Source organism: Pseudorca crassidens, chromosome X (genome assembly GCF_039906515.1).
Source record: "Pseudorca crassidens isolate mPseCra1 chromosome X, mPseCra1.hap1, whole genome shotgun sequence".
Taxonomy (NCBI): domain Eukaryota; kingdom Metazoa; phylum Chordata; class Mammalia; order Artiodactyla; family Delphinidae; genus Pseudorca; species Pseudorca crassidens.
Genome location: NC_090317.1, coordinates 17,895,068 through 17,912,597, shown reverse-complemented (window position 1 = coordinate 17,912,597; position 17,530 = coordinate 17,895,068). Strand labels below are relative to the sequence as shown.

The window sequence follows — 17,530 nt, the reverse complement described above, 5'->3', positions numbered from 1 at the left end:
CGGGGGAAGGGAGAAAGAAGAGAAGTAACATGAACTGAGCTTCCATTATCTGCCAGTCTGCTAGGGGCTTTACCTCACCTACTAGGTACAACAACCCTGTGAGATGCCCCTTCCTTACAGAAGAGGACCTTGAGACTTTCTAGGTGAAGTGACTCACCCCAGGCCACACGCAGTCAGTAACAGAACTGAGATGCAAATCCAAGTTCATCTGGCGCCAAAGCCTTCCTCTGTCCATGACATTACACTGCTAATTAATTCCATGATTAATTATCCTGTGTCCGGATATTGGGTTCCACTAAAATGTAAGCTCCTCAAAGCAAGGAACTTGCCTCTCTTGTTCACCCTCATATCCCTAACTCCTACCTTGGTGCCTAACACATAGTACCTCAAACATAAATGTTGAAGGTATGGATGAATGTATAAATCCATAAGGAAATAAAACACATAGACTGCCGGAGCTAGAGGTGCTCTAATCCAACCATCTCGGTTTTTAGATGGGGAAACTAAGGCTCAGAGGGATTAAGTCGCTTGCCCTTGGTTAAAAAACCGGTCAGTGAAAGATTCAGAACTTGCATCCAGGTCTCTTCTGTATTCTCCTCTACAACATGCTACCCCTTGCACAGACATTTTTGAAAGCATGTTCATCAACTCCATATGGTTTCCTAAGCATTCTACCCTCCCGATTTAATTCTTTAATTGTAAGCTATTCCTTACACGTGCAAAGCAATGGAGGTTAGGAATACCATTAGCCCACTAGAATGAAAGCTCACTGAGGACAGGAAAATTTGCCTGTTCTTTTCACTTCGACATGACTGGCACTTAGAAAATGCTCAGTAAATATTTGCTGAAGAAATGAATATATATTATTTCCTTTCCAACAATAAGCAAATTCTTCAGAGATGACGAATGTTAGCACAGATTATACTAAGAAACACTCAAATGATTAAACATTTCAGTAAAAATACTGTGAAATGGTACTCCTCCTTCCCTCCGCTTTCTTCTTTCCTCTATCTTCATCTAGAACACGGGGCACGGGGCGGGGGAGATAATGCTATTTCATAGGATTGATGTAAGGATAAAAAGAGTTAATACATATAAGCACTTAGCATGGTGCTTAACATGTAGTTAACTCTCAATAAGTAACAGCTATTAGTACAAATATGATTTCTTCAAATCAATCAATCAATCAATAAGGGCCCACATAATGAGAAGATGAAGAAGCCAAAGACATCCCCCCCCAAAAAAGACTTGTTTTATGCTTTACAATTTGTACAATGTTCCTGAATCCACAGTTCTCCATGTGCTTCAAAGTTTGTAAGTTCTATGAGGGCTATAAGTTATAGACGGCATCCGCCATGTCAGAGATGTTCATGTGTATGTTTTTTTCTAGAATTTTTCTCATGAAATTAATGGAGAGAAGACATAACTAACATTGAGATGAACATATGATGAGTATTCCTCAAATACTGCTATATTTAACATTAGAAAAAGATTACCTCTCCACGAGTTCTTGTCCATTCCAGCAAAGGGTGTCGTTTTCAGCCACAGGGCTATGGCTGCAGATGTAGCCAGGCAAAGCACTATAGAAGCTGATGAAAGATTTTAACTTCTGAATTAGTTCCCTGAAAGAAAAACAAAACATCTGTGTATAAGATGCAAGTAAACCCGGTATGAGGAAAGTTTAATTTGCTTATCAGCATGACAGAAAGGCTCTGCCAGGCTGATTAGAGCAATAAATCATTTAAAAAGACATTCTTGGCTACAAGGCCACAATTTAGGGTTTTTTAAATCAGTAAAATGATAGAAAAAAATTTGCCTGCCATATAAGGTGCTGTTCCTATCAGAAGGATGATTTAATTCCACCATCCATTTTTCTAACACGTTCAGCTTCCATTTTTTGTTCTGATGCTGTTACCCACATTCTCAAAGGTGCTGATTACAAGGCACACTGGAGCACTACATCTATCTTTCGGTTTCTGAGTGTAACTGAGTGCAATGATTGTAATTTACAATGCTATTACCCTAGACATGGCCCCTTTTCATATAGACTCTGGCTAATAGTTGCAGATCAGAATCGCAGGGTGCTCAGAGCAGTATAAGCTCTGTGAAATTCTCCTGACAATATCGTCAGAGAAACTCACATCTGCTAAAGGAGGAAGGTTTCTTTGTTCTTTGTTTATACATTGTGGTTCCTATGGGGCTGGGGTGGGAGGGGTCCTAGTATATTTTATTATATATTTGCTCTAGCTTTCATGTTATAAGAGTGTGTGTGTGTGTGTGTGTGTGTGTGTGAGAGAGAGAGAGAGAGAGAGAGAGAGAGAGAGAGAGAGAGAGAGAGAGAGACCAACCGAACGTATTATATATACAAATATGTATAAACACACACCCATAAATACCCAGCAAAACTTTTGGCCTATTATCTTCTTTCAGATGTACATGGACATACAAAATAAGACACTATAGACTGGAAAGAAGTGTTTATGCTTATTAAGAAATATTAAAATATCTATGCAATAGATGTCCAGTAGTAAACAAACCAAAATAAAATACTCTTTATTTTCTAAAGCAAATATTCCTTGTAGAAAGGAAGTTAAAGAGTACTTCATATATATTCAAGTCTATCTTAAGTCTTCACTAAGTTTGTAGAGACTCTCACCAGGGAATTTGCTGGCAGTGGAGTAATTATGCAATATTGTCTCCAGGCTAACAATGGACTGACCTGATATATAGGCCTCTAGAGGAGCCCAGAAATGCCCTCTGGGGGTTGTTCTCAGATCTGGCCAAAAGAGGAAGACTGGTGGAAATTACTGTCTTGCATTTAATGCCATTTTCCATTTTATTACCATAAAACAATTCATTTCAACTAATAATTTAGAGAAAGAGAGAGAGAGTGCGCTTACGACACTCAGCACATCTTCACAAAGGCTCGGGTCACAGTAAAGCCAGGGTGATGTACAGAACAACTCGAGAAGGGTTATTGAGACATATATAACTCCTGATACCCCAACAGTTACTTCCTGCTATGCTCAAACCCTCTCACAGCCTCTACTGCTGGTTGCTGAGCTCCGTCAATCTCCAAAGTGAAGAGGCTCAGTATAGGGCTCTGAAGATAAAAGTCAACACTCTAGTTTCTCACAGAGGAAAAAGATGGGTTCGATTAATGCTAATAGGGGAGATGCTCTGTTTTACAAGGTAATAATACGGTTCCCAAGAGTGGAAACTGAAAGACTAAAGCCTGAGTAATTCCCCTCATTCCATGAGGAAATGGAATACAGCCATTAGTCTATGGGAAGTGATGGCCCTCCCTTTAATGAAAGTTTCCCTTAGGCCTCCTCCTACCTTCAAACTCTGTCTCACTAACATAGCACATAGCAAGAAAAACTGAACCTCATAGCAAAGCCTTCCAATTTGACTTCCCTAGAAGTTAAAACAAACAAACAAACATAACACTCTGAACTTCTTCCAGCCTCCCAACTCTTGCAGTTTTTTCCTTGGCTGATCATAAAGATCATTGACAAACTGGAGAAGATTCAGAGAGGGTCTATCTAAATGTCGAGGGGACAAAGGGCTGCAATAAACCTAAGACCTCCAACTTTAGTATGAAGGGATATTACTTGCTGGGGTCAAAATAAAAGTCTAAGAAAGCCACAAAGACTGTGAATAATGTCTAGGTCATCAAATTCTAGAACTCGGGGAATCTCTCTGAAACTTGAACAAGGTAACTTGGGGAAATAACAGACCATCCTGTATCACAGAGTACACATTACCTCCATAGGACATACAGGATGGACCTAGGGAGAGACAGTGTTTTTAAAACTTGCTTCTGAATTAGTTATTTTGAATTTAGAACACAGTTTCATTTAGGAAATATGATATAGTGATGGCTGGATTCTCAGAACAGCCCCTTAAAACCCATTGGGAGTAGTAGCTAAGAGCACTGATTTTGGAGTCTGACCCCCGTGAGTTTCAAATGCCAGTTACTCTCTCACTTACTTAGCAGTAAAATCTTACTAGACAGATTCTAAACTTCTCTGAGGCTTAGTTTCTTTATCTGTAAAATGAAGCAAATGATAGCTGTTGGGATGATTAAATGAGACAATGCGTGTAAAGTGTTTAGCATAGTACCTGGCACAGAGTAACACTTCCACAGTGTTAGCCATTTGGCAATTTATTTCCATTATTATGAGCCTGTAGAATATAAATATAGTATATATATGAAATATATATTATATTCCAGATAAATTTATGTATGCAAGATAATTAAGTTGTTTTCAAGTTCCAGATAACTTTACATGTGCAAGATAAATAATACTTCATATTTTAAGGTGGCTATTAAAAAGTACAACCATGTTTTCTCCCTAAATATTTTTCCTGTTATTCTTTTTCAAAAATTAGCTAGCTATTGGGCTGGGTAAATCACTGGACTAATCTGGTAAAGCATTTTAGATGGTCTTTGCGTGGTAGGAAAGTGGTGGTGGCCCTCACAAGGGCCGAGAAGCCGAAATTTGGCTAAGAAGCCGAAATTGAGTATCAAATGTGGAAGACCACGCCAAGATGAAGTCGAGTTTAAAAAGGTAGGTTAATCATCAGGGAGAGGCAAATCAAAACCACAGTAAGATACCACTTCAAGATGACTATAATAAAAAAGACAACAAGTGCTGGGAAGGGTGGGGAGAAATTGGAACTCCCACACATTGCTGGTGGGAATGTAAAACAGCACAACCACTGTGGAAAATAGTTTGGTGGTTCTTCACAAAGTTAAGCATAGAGTTACCACATGACCCAGCAATTCCACTACTAGGTATATAGCCAAAATAATTAAAAACAAGTACTCAAATGAGTACATGTACACGCATGCTCGTAGCAGTACTATTAACAATAGCCAAAAGGCGGAACAAGACAGATAGGTAAACAAACACATATTCTATACAATGGAATATTCTTCTTCTTTTTTTTTTTTTTTTTGTGGTACGTGGGCCTCTCACTGTCGTGGCCTCTCCCGTTGCGGAGCACAGGCTCCGGACGTGCAGGCTCAGCGGCCATGGTCCACGGGCCTAGCCGCTCCGCTGCATGTGGGATCCTCCCGGACCGGGGCACAAACCCGTGTCCCTGCATCGGCAGGCGGACTCTCAACCACTGCGCCACCAGGGAAGCCCTATTATTCTGTCTTAAGAAAAGTATTCCTGCGTGCTGCAACATGGGTGAACCTTGAAAACATTATGCTAAGTGAAAGAAACCAATCATGAAGGATCACATATTATATGATTCCATTTATGTGAAATGTCCAGAACAGGCAAATTTAGAGAGGCATAAAGTAGATTTGTGGTTGCTTTGGGCTGGGGGGGGATGACGGTTGGGGAATGATAGCTAAAAGGTGTGGGATTTCTTCTTGAGGTGATAAAAATGTTCTAAAATTGACTGTGGTGATGGTTGCACAACTCTGTGAATATAATAAAAACAGCTGAATTATATACTTTAAATGGATGAATTGTATGGTGTGTGGATTATATCTCAATAAAGCTGTTATTGAGATTTACCTCCAAAAAAGGGTAGAGAAGAGGTGAAATATGTCTCAGAGAAAGAGAGGCTTTGTCTACGAGAGAGATACTCCTTGGAATAGTGGAAAGAGACGATCAGGAGAGCTGGGAAACAGCCAGGTTTGGATGGACATGAAACAACGGCCCGGGTGAAGGGTGAGAAAAGAAATTTATAAGGGCCACAACTTCAGCACTGCAAGAGCTGCAAACAGTGGTTAAAATCTATTTCTTCCTTCATCTTATAAAATGAAGTCTGCTTTTTTCTCATCATAAAAGAAATATATGGTCACTATTGAGAATTTATAAACTACAGAAAAGTAGAAGGGGGAACAAAACCTTATTTATAGTGCTACCAGCCAGATAATCACACTTAATATTTGGATATATTTCCTTCTAGACGTTCCTCTCCAGTAAAGTTTTATGTTTATTTCTCTAAAACCTATTCTTCTTGATAGGCTTGTTCACTGAGTTCTTTTTGGTTCTCAGTGTATATTATTACCATTAGAATCCCAGGTAGATTTGATTAGAAAAGAACATCAAGGGCTTCCCTGGTGGCGCAGTGGTTGGGAGTCTGCCTGCCGATGCAGGGGACACGGGTTTGTGCCCCGGTCCGGGAAGATCCCACATGCCGCGGAGCGGCTGGGCCCGTGAGCCATGGCCGCTGAGCCTGCGCGTCCGGAGCCTGTGCTCCACAACGGGAGAGGCCACAGCAGTGAGAGGCCCGCATACCGAAAAAAAAAAAGAAAAAAAAAGAAAAAAAAAGAAAAGAACATCAAAATAATGAAATAAATACTGGTTCTCAAGTAATTCCCAGGACCTGTGAGATGAGGCAGTAGCCACTTCTGTGACAACGAGGAGCAGGGCTCCAGCACATTTAGCAAACTGGCCAATACTTCTGAGTCCCCAAATACAGTGTTACGGTGCAGGCCATTCCTTCACGCAAAGGCTTCTAAATACCGTGAGAAAACAAATTTTGGTTTCCAAAGAAACTTTGATTTTTGAAAGGAAAGCCAGACATCCTATTTTTCAGGGTAGAAGACTTTCTAAACTGTTGGAGAGTTAATGAGCTTTTCAAAAGAGGGCGACAACAGGTAATAATGTCCTCTGACATCACAGCCCTGCAAGCAGCAGAGTGTGACAGGAGTAGTTTACTGCCTACTGGGTTTACTGCGCCTGTCTTATTTCTTCTCTTCTTTGTCACTCCTTCCTAAACTTGTTCTGGCATGGGAATTAAGTGTATTTTATTTTTACCTTTTCTTAAATAAAGCTTTCTATCCCCCTGCTTATAATTTTAAAAGGAGGTGAGTTGAATATATTTCTATTTATCTCTTTGAAGAAAGATACCTGAAACTAAATTAAGTGACATATTAATTACCCATGTATGACTCAGTCCAGATTTCTTTTCTTTGTGCTAGTAACCCATGACAGACAACAAAGGAATCTCCACCCATGAACTAAGGCAGTCTGCTCAACTGAATTGTCTCTGGAAAAAAAAAGGATAAAAGTTTGGACAATTAGTTGCCCAGGATGGGAAAACAATTTGATTGAAGGGAATGTTCTTTGATTCGAATTCCACTTTATTCTAATCATACATGCCAAACATACCATTTGACATATAAATAGTGAACCCTACAGCTCTCACTTGGGACAAACCCAATGCTTGCTCACAGCAGTCTACTCAGGAAAAAGAGTCTATCCAATGTGTTAAATGTGGAACTAAAGGACAGGGCCCCCTTTGCGTGCACGAGCCATTTTGAAATATTACAGCTAGGCGCACGTGATCTTCCCTGGGGGGCTCCCACCATCCTCAAGAGAAGCGTCCCCTTCTTGGGTTGTGGCGAGGGGATTCCCTTTGCTTTCTTGCAATGATTTGCTTGGGCAGGCATCAAAGCAGCACTAATTGGAAACCACTGCAAGTAAAAAGCAGCCTTTCATCCCCAGCTGCAGATCCTGAACTTTTCTCCTTTATCATTAAGGATCTTACTTTTCTTAATATAAAATAATATGAGCTCATTATTTTTTTAAAAAATTAAAAACACAGAAAAGCCCATAAACTGTTTATCCTTAGAATGATGCAGAATCATACTTATTTCTGCTGCAGAGAACCTTTCATGGTCTGACTCCAAGCTATAATTTTCTACATTCCAGAGACTAGCCCATACTTTTTCTCATACTGTTCCCTTTGCCTGGAATACCCTCGTTTCCCTCCTCCATCTGTTGAATTTCTACTCTTCCTTCAAGACCCAGCTCAAGAGTTACCTTTTCGCAAGAGAGCTGCTAACCTTCCCATCTATGACGCTGCCACTCTTCTGTACATAGCTCTGTTTTGGCACTCACCCCTCAATGCATCAAAACTATTTGTGTGTCTGTCCCCCTAACTAGGTTAGCAGCTTCTCGTAGTCCTCAGAGCCTAATCCTTACACCAGCATAGATGGTGTTCACAAAAGCTGAAAGAAGTAGAGTCCCATTCAGGGCAGAATGACTTGCACCAGAGCTGAAACTCGACGATTCACTCAGGACATACTTTGTTGTGTTCAGAGGGTGGAAGGCAGCAGTCTGAGAGGGAGTGGGAGTAAGCATTGATTCTGGACCAGGGAGCTGAGATCAGCTTTTGTTCTTTTCTTTCTAGGTCATTTACTAGTGTCACCTAATCCACTGCCCCTTTAGACTAAGTCAGAGAGGAAAGGGAGGAGGGGGAGTGCGGGACAGGGAAGGCTGGAATACGTAGATGTACTTTCACAAGGGTGGAGGGACTGTGTGACTTTCTCACAGGTTAGCATCTGGGCCAGAAGCTCGGTGTGTAGATGCTGAATGGACTGTATTCAACTACAGATTTTGTGTTTGGAAAAGGGAAAGATATTGCTCATGTCATAAAATACCAAACTTTATGGGCGATATGCAAATGACAAGGTACACATTATCATAGGGGAAGTGGTGAAAGAGACATTCAATAGGGCAAAGGAGGGAAAGCCTGACATCTGAGAGGAGCTGAAAATATTAGAGTTGGAAAGGCCTGTGAAAATGTCATTTCTTTTATTCTGATTGTACTACTTATGCATCTTGTCCTACCCTCACTGTTTTAAATCTGAGGACAGATATTTTCAATATTTGTATCCAAAAGGAATGCTGAGTCCCATACTTAGGCCACCAGTTGAGTATCAAATCGCCTTTAAATTGAACTAAGCTATTTCTAAGATTAGTTGTGTGTTGCAAACTACCCAGTTGGGGGCAGACAAAACAAACGGATGACTTCTGAATGCTACCAAAGGAATCCTGCGTTTCTTTGTGTGTTTTTATTTTAATAAGGCAACGGGGCTTTTCAACTCATAATCAGGTTCAGCTTGCTCACAACCTCCACAGACTGAATGCTACAATAGGGTTCCTTTCTAATTATCATATTCTTAACCACGGAGGATGGAGCTGGAGCATGGGTGTGAGGGATGCTGGAGGTACATATATTCTTTTGGACTGTGAAATCCTGTGCAGAACATACTGAGAAATGTATAGAGGTTCTAACACTCTGCCACATCAGATTGCAGGGGGGCAGTGCATTTAGCAAGAGATCATCTTAATCCCCTATTCTCCACTCTCCCTAAGAGGGTTTACAATGCTATTTGACAGAGTTAAATGAAATCAGACACTCTCCTGTTGTTTTATTTTCTTATTCTGCCAGAGAATTCAGAAGGAAGGGCTCCATCTCAGTTTTGCGTCAGTGTGCAAAAAAGATGAGAAACACCATGGGGTGGGCTCACGTTCCCAACCCCCAAAGGAGCCCTGCCTGACTATCACTTACTTAAGTCTACGGGCTTTTGCAATTTTTCTTACTATCCTTTCTTCTCCTTGGGGGTTAGCAACAAATTCAAAAACGAATCTAAACAAAGTGTCAAATCTGGGTGCTTAGCCAAAAACTCATTTACCGATTTTTTCTTTCCCTGGAGGAATCAACATCCACAGAGCCCTCCCTGGTAAGGCGAAAGGGAATAGGTCCCATAGAGCCCAAGATAGAAGCCATGGCAGCAGGACCTTAATAAACGAACGTCCTATCTACTTATCAATGTGTCTAGGTTGACAGGGTGATCTCAAAATGCGACTGGAATACTGTGTTTATTTTGAAAAAGCTTTGCATGTGATTCTGTTACAAATTAATATACCACATCCTCAGTGAAGCCTCCACTATACCTGGGCAGAGGTTCTCTCCGTCCCTGTAGGCTGCCTCTTTGCACTTACAAAACTGTTTTGAAATGATCGCTGTTTAAGTCTATTTCCACATTAGACTGATTTGGAGGGCAGAGACTGTGTTTTGATTTCCAGTGCACAGTATACATTATGGCACATAATAGGTGTTTCCCAAATTTCTGCTGAGTTGAACAATATATAATATATATATAATATATATAATAATGCTATACATAAAAACATTTTATTAATATTATACAATAAATGTAATATAAATATAATAATATATAAAACAAACATTGTATTACTTATAATTTCTATTTTACTTTATATATTATTTATAAATAATTAATCTATAATATTATATAAATTCCTCACTTCAGTGCAATATGCAAGAGGTTTCCACTAGTTAAAGGTCAATAAGTGAGGTTAATTCCTCAGGTGGTTTGGGCAAAGAGTGAAAGCAATGGAGAGCAATGGACAAAGGACAGACAGGGGCTAAAGAGGGCCTGGAGAAATGGCCTAATTTTGTCTTCCCAGAAAGACAAAAAATTTCCCAAAGGACCCCTATGGTATATGGAAATGGTTCTCAGAGTATTTTGGTGCCAGGACCCCGGTGGTGGTTTTAAATATGTCCAGGGACTTCCCTGGCAGTCCACTGGTTAAGACTCTGTGCTTCTACTGCAAGGGGCCCAGGTTCGATCCTTGTTTGGGGAACTAAGATCCCACATGCCATGTGGCACGGCCAAAAGATAAATAAATAAATAAAAATAAATAAATAAATAAAAATAAATTAAAAAGTCAACAAACTCTGATACTGCTCCTTTCAAGAGGTGGAGCTTAATTTCCCTCCCCTTGAATGTGGACTAGAACTGGTGACTTGCTTCTAGCAAATCGAATATGTCAGAAGTGACAGTATTGTCACTTCCAAGACTAGGTCGTGAAAGACATCTCAGCTTTCTCCTTGCTCTCTTCCCTGGCTCACTTATTCTGGGGAAGCCAGCAGCCATGTTGTGAGGACACTCAGAAGGTCCGCGTGGTGAGAAACTGAGGCCTCCTTCAAACAGCCAACCAGCACTAACTTGCTCCATGTGCAAATGAGCCGCCGTGGAAGTGGCCCCTCCGGCCTCAGTCAACACTCAACGGACTGCAGCTCCAGGTAACACCTTGACCAAAATTTCTTTGAGACTGAGGACCACCCAGCTAAGCCGCTCCCAAATTCCTGACAGAAACTGTGAGATAATAAATGTTTGCTGTTTTAAATAACTATGTTTTGTAGTAACTTGTTATATAGCACTAGATAACCAACACAACCCAAAGGGTCCCCCCCACCCCTGGCCGTACCATTCGGCACGTAGGATGGAACCCACGCCCCTACAGTGGAAGCGTGGATTCTTAATCACTGGGCTGCCAGGGAAGTCCCTTTTCTTTCTTTCTTTCTTTTTTTTCTTTTCCAAAGGGTTCTTAAAAATTACTAAGGACACCAAAGAGCTTTTGTTTACGTGACGTATATTTATTGATGTCTACTGTTTTAGAAATTAAAACTCAGGAAAAAAAAATTTCAATTTATTATTAATTTTAAACTAACAGTAATGAGTCTTTATAAGTTAGCATAAATTACATTTTTATGAAAAAAGTGAGAAAAGCGGTAACGCTTCTGCATTTTTGCATACTGCCTGTCTTAATAGGAGTCAGCTAAATTCTCCCATTGGCTTCTGCATTTAATGTGTTGCCATATTTTATTTTGGTTGAAGCGTATGAATAAAAGCCAGCTTCACATAGATATGTAGTTAGTAAAAGGAGGATCTTACAGACCCTCTGAAAGGGTTTTTCTGGGACTCCCTGAGTTCTCAAATCACACTTCAAAACTGCTGCTACAGGGAAACTAGAAATTTATTAGGTTGGAAGTCACCAAAAGAAAATGTTACTTCCTGAAATGCTTCTTTGGAGGACTATCTCCCAAGTGCCCTTACTGCCCTCTCTCACTCTAAACTGTGCCATATATGCCTAAGAGTTACCGTTTCAAACTCTCCTGTGGTAAATGGACATGAAAGGAATAATTTAGCCCAAATATGAGATTATTACTTATTCCATCTCTTAATTTTCCATCTCTAGGCCAATCTCTCCCAATCCTCTCAAAGTCATCGTGACGCAGAACTCATGTCTAGCTATTCTTAAGCCAGTGGCCGGGTTGGCTACCTGTGCAGTCCTTTTGGGGAAATCAATTCTCCCAGATTTGTGTTGAGCTTCCCAATCCAATTTCCACCCCTTATTTGTAACCATGAAACTAGAAGAGGGAAGGAGGGAATCTGGATAAGGGGAGGAGGAATGAAGAGTATCGTAACAAACTTTAATTTGGTCCCTTGACTGCTGTCTTAAGGAATAGAAACCAAATCCTTCATTTTATCATTCATAAAAGAGTGTGTACTACTTTATTTTAAATAGATAACTAACAAGGACCTACTGTATAGCACAGGGAACTTGACTCAATATTCTTTAATAACCTGAATGGGAAAAGAATTTGAAAAAGAATGGATACCTGTATGGGTATAACTGAATCACTTTGCTGTACCCCAGTAACTAACACATCATTGTTAATCAACTATACTCCAATATAAAATTTTTTTTTTTTTTTTTTTTTTTGCGGGCCTCTCACTGCTGTGGTCTCTCCCGTTGCGGAGCACAGGCTCCAGACGCGCAGGCTCAGCGGCCATGGCTCACGGGTCCAGCCGCTCCGTGGCATGTGGGATCTTCCCGGACCGGAGCACGAACCCGTGTCCCCTGCATCGGCAGGTGGACTCTCAACCACTGCGCCACCAGGGAAGTCCCCCCAAAAAAATTTTTTGAAGAGTGTGTACAGTGTGAAGTGTGTGTGTATACACATGAGAGTGTCTTGCCAGTTTCTCTTTGGTGAACTCACCCCTGACTCACTGTTTTTGGAAAGCCACAAACCAAGCCACGGAATTGTGAGACCAGATCATAAACAGAAAAGGTTTTGTTTAATCAACAAAGATCTTGAATAGAGAAGTCTATTCCACCCTGTGTTGCTGTACTGGATATTTACATATGGTAAATTTACATTTAAATATGGCTTGGATATAATACAATATCTTTTTTCTTTAACATTAACAGATGATAGATTCAATTCATCAAACACTCTACTCAGAAGAACTAAATAACATGTATTTAAGAAGCTTCCCTCCAATGGCTGTTGACCTTAAAACACAATTGCTAATTGTATGCTGAAGTAGAGAAAAAGAAAAAAAAAAAATCTCTCACCTTCTTCGGCTGGATAAGGTTTCTTCATGTTCTACATGAGCAACTTTTAATACCTTCTTGTCAATAAACAAATCTTCAGGATAATAAGCAGATCTATACTGACGTTGTTGAGAATGGGCACATAACTTGCCAATCTGAAAAAAGAAATGCAATATAATTATATGATACTTTCACAGACATGATAGTAGAAACAAACTCTGAAACGCACTTCAATTTCTTCCCCAATTTCTTTTTAAAGAGCAGAACGAAGCTATTACTGGAGTCAAAAAAGGTGATAATGCCTTTAAGGCAAAGAACCATCTGTGGAAAAGAAGGCTGAAGACTGTGGTAGGGGGCACTTTGAGCACAGTCTATTCAGAGACTTCCTAAGATGAAAATGCTCTTTCTCTATAGTGAAGTACACATTTGAGAGGACCCTCCACACAGGACTTATGTTACTGATACCTTTCAATGGCACTTGATATTTATCCCTATGAAGTTCACAAATGGGAACTGCCAAGTTTAGGAAAGTCTGGTGAAGGAAGTGAGGGGTGTGACAGATGTGTAGAGTAGTCTGTTAATAGAAGAGCGACCTCCTGCGCACAAAGTGCTCCTGATTCTTCTGAGCATTTTGTTAGCTCTTTTTTTAATGATATAAGTTTCAGGTGTACAGCATTATAATTTAAAGCTTAGGGCTTCCCTGGTGGCACAGTGGTTGGGAGTCCGCCTGCCGATGCAGGGGACATGGGTTCGTGCCCCAGTCCGGGAAGATCCCACATGTCGCGGAGCGGCTGGGCCTGTGAGCCATGGCCGCTGGGCCTGCGTGTCCGGAGCCTGTGCTCCGCAACGGGAGAGGCCACAACAGTGAGAGGCCCGCGTACCGAAAAAAAAAAATTATTAAAGCTTAGCTCTTTTATACTCATATAGTAATGATAACAATGGCATCAGCTCTCTTACTTTTCTCAATTCTAAATGATTGATTTGGTTAAACTACTTGTAGATTTGCTATTTTTTTCACTTTTGGTCAAAAGCCTGAATGAACTTCTGTATAAATAAGTATGAATATTAACACATGTCCCCCTTGTGCCAGACACTATGCTGCATTTCTTTGTGTGTTATTTTACTAAGGCAAAGGGCTTTTCAATTCATAATCAGATTCAAACAGCCCCATTTTATAGCTGAGGAAATTGAGGCTCAGAGGAGTTAAGTGACTTGCCTAAGACAAATAGGCAGTGGATTCACTGTCTGACTTTGAACCCATTTGTCTGACTTCAAAGCTAATGCAATATCACCTTCTGAGAAGATGATGCTTTATTTTCAGTTGCTTACATTCTACATTTTGGGGGGAAAAAAAAAGAATTCCCAGTTCTCAAAAACATAGCCAACATAGCCACGGTGAAAATATAGATTGTATATTTTAGGAAAAATACTAGAAATACCTTGTGAAAACAAGGGTCGTATCTTTGTCACTTCCGTACCTCCATGGAATTCACACTGGATTTTGTACACTTAGGCCCTTAGTAAAGACAAATTAATTGAAGTGAACTGAAGGAAAATCCTCGTGTCCAATCTGGCACACCATTCCACTGACAGGACATGGGCTCTGAGTTGTAATCCCAGCTTTTGGATTCCCGAAGATAGCCCTGAAATATTCTCTAAGTCATGTATCTCTTTATAAAAGCATAAATGGCACTTGGTTTGTATAGCTTTGGAAAGTTATCCATATATAAATAAATTTTTGAATTAGAAAAAAATCTAGAAACAGCAGTAGCATCACCTTTTATGAAAGACAGTAGCTATAGTATGATATTCAGACAACTACTTCTGAATAGTTTATCTTAATGGGAATGAAACAAAAGTTGCAGACACTTTAAAATATTCCATTTGGTTTTGGAATGTATGATACTGAATTTTTCAGATGTGTTTATGTAACGCTATTTGACTTGGGCTAATATTAACTTTAAATGAAGAATCTGCAATCTCTGAATTTGCCCTACTTGGTAGCAGTCTGGTAGGGTACTTTAGGTAGCGGACTGCCCGGCTGTACTGAGGAGTTAACTTCCAATCACTTCCAAAGCACATAATGTAGCTACAAATAACTGAGGGTAGCCTGTACATCATAAAATTATGTCCATAGACACATATGTGTTTCTTTGTTAAACTGCAGGTGAGCATTCATGGAACAAAACCTTGATTTTTCCTTCCATAAATATCTATTTGTGACTCTGTGAACATACATCAATGTGAGAGTCTATTTCAGCAGGATCAAAGTATTCTTCATCAGCACGTTCGGGAGCACAGGACACATTCTCTTGACTGACACCTGTTCCAAATCCAGCACCAAAATCAAAATCTTTCACACATCTTTCACAGTAACTTGCCTACTTGCAACCCACAGCTGTGAAATCTCCCTCCCCATTGAAAGACCGCCCCTTGTATCAGTGAATACTAACTGGAACCCGGCAAGACGTTAAAGTTTTTAGCCCCTCCCAATCTACTGGAAAAGGCTGCAACTGAGGCAAAAGCAGGAAGGTTAAGAACAAATGAGAATGTAGCCAGCCTGCAGGCTGACCCTTCTTCCCAAGCCACCCAATGTGGCATTATCAAGCCGACTTCCCAAGGCTCTGTGTGGGATAAGGGGCAAACAATGGTATTCTGCCAACACCCCCATCTGAAATCTGCCACGTCTTATCAGACAGCCTGCATTTTCTTCCACAAATTTACCATGAAGCAAATTCTTCTCATATACAAAGTATTTGTCAAATGTAGACACCCCCTTTGGGCCCTTCTCTCCACATCTTTTACCTCCACACTGTGTGAGCTGTAGGTGAATATTACGAGCTTATTCTGAGAAGTGGACACAAAGAGAAAACATAATTTACAAAGAGGTGGGGTATTAACATTAAAGGGTTCCTTTCATCTTTATACTTGGGAAACATCAGGCTATGCTGGGAGACCTGGGTCTTATTCTACAGCTGTACTTGCTAAAGAAGCCAGCCTCCCAAGTGGCATTTGAGAAATCAGTATCCTGCCCAGGAGTTTTAGGCTCTTAAATAAAAAATGCAATCCAATTTCCTTTCACTGACTAATGTACCTAGTCAAGGATACCTCTATCTTTAAATTTAGTTAGTTGGACTGAATTTATTGGACAGAAAGGTGTCTCTATCAATAGACCTGAAATATAAAACCTTTTTGTTTTCCGTGAACTGTGATCCCTAATGGTGCCTTTATATATGTGCCAGAACCTGTGGCAGGGAAAGCAACAGTGCTCTGAAGTGTTATAAGACCTTGAAGTGTTATAAGAACGCAGGGCCTCTGACCATATCCAGGCCAGCAATTCATTCTAGTAACCCTAGCAGCATTCTTCTCTAGGCAGGGTCCAGAAGCACTGGCTTTATACACACATGAGGAAAATACACCGCTGGGCCCAGCAAGGTAAGTAAGAGCCCGGTAGACTGGACATCAGGAAGCGCAGCCTACAACCCCACTTCTACCTCTCACTCACAGAAGGACTTCCTTTAGACCTGCTCCCACAGTTTCACTCCACTCTGGTCTCAAACAAAAGAGGAAGATATGGTATCTGAAGTGCCACATTTTATTCTGGGCTCCTTTGAAAAAGGGAGGGAGGAATTACTTTGCAAGTAGAGTATGCTACCGAAGATTCTGAAACCGGGCCAAGCACTTGGATTTGATGCAATTCACGCATGCGCCCTATAATTGACATGTCAAGCTACGCCACTGGTTACATTCATCCTCGGACCCCCATTCATCGTTGGTTCTAGGAACTCTCAGGTGACAAAAACTCAGACTTGATCTTTCCCTGAGGATGGCTGAGCAGAGAAAGTGAGCCTACATTGTAAGCTTCTTATCAACACCAACACCTCACTCCGGGCTAATGCTTCGCAGAAAACGTCTACATCCATTCTCCATTCTCTCTGGTGAGTCCTACAACAACCCTCTGACGCATACAGTGCAGGTATTATTGACCCCATTTCAGAGATAAGGAAAGAGACTCACAGAGGTTAAGGAACCGAAACAAAGTCAAATGGCTAGGAAAGGGCAGAGCTGGGACTCGAACCCAGACCTGTCTGACTTTAAAACCTATGTTTTTCTTTTCACTTTTTCCCCCTATGCCATGGGTTTCTGTCAAGAGGATAGACTCTGGGACTCCCAGTATTGGGTGTGGCCCAGTTCTACAGTCCTGTGGACATCCCATCCATAATTGGAGAAAGATAATGATTATGAGGACTGTAAAACTGTACTTCAAAGAAGGGCTAGTTATTAAAGATAAACAGAAAACTGGCACCCAATTTTAACCTAAGTTTCAGGCAGTATTGCTTGTGGAATGATGTAAACTCTTTGACCCACCAGGCAAGAGCGATTTCATAACCATACTAAAGCACTGGATGTCAACTTCTGTGGGCTGTGGGAAAGGTGGTTCTCAATAGGCCCAGGCTGCTGCCTGCAGGATATCCCTGGACCCAGCCTCCTGCCTACAGGATATCCCTGGACCCAGCCTCCTGAAGTCAGATTCTTGCATTGGCTACAAAATCTTCTGT

General features: G+C 40.8%; 1 protein-coding gene across 2 annotated transcripts in view; it reads right to left on the bottom strand.

The window, feature by feature from the left end:
- The window catches only part of GPC3 (glypican 3), a 449,578-nt gene that overhangs the window by 152,495 nt on the left and 279,553 nt on the right, over positions 1-17,530 (bottom strand). For both annotated transcript variants that reach the window (XM_067722649.1, XM_067722650.1), the window contains exons 4-5: positions 12,993-13,126; positions 1,497-1,622 (exon numbers count right to left, since the gene is read on the bottom strand). In XM_067722649.1, coding sequence (XP_067578750.1) covers positions 1,497-1,622; positions 12,993-13,126 — 260 coding nt within the window. The remainder of the gene's footprint in view (positions 1-1,496; positions 1,623-12,992; positions 13,127-17,530) is intronic.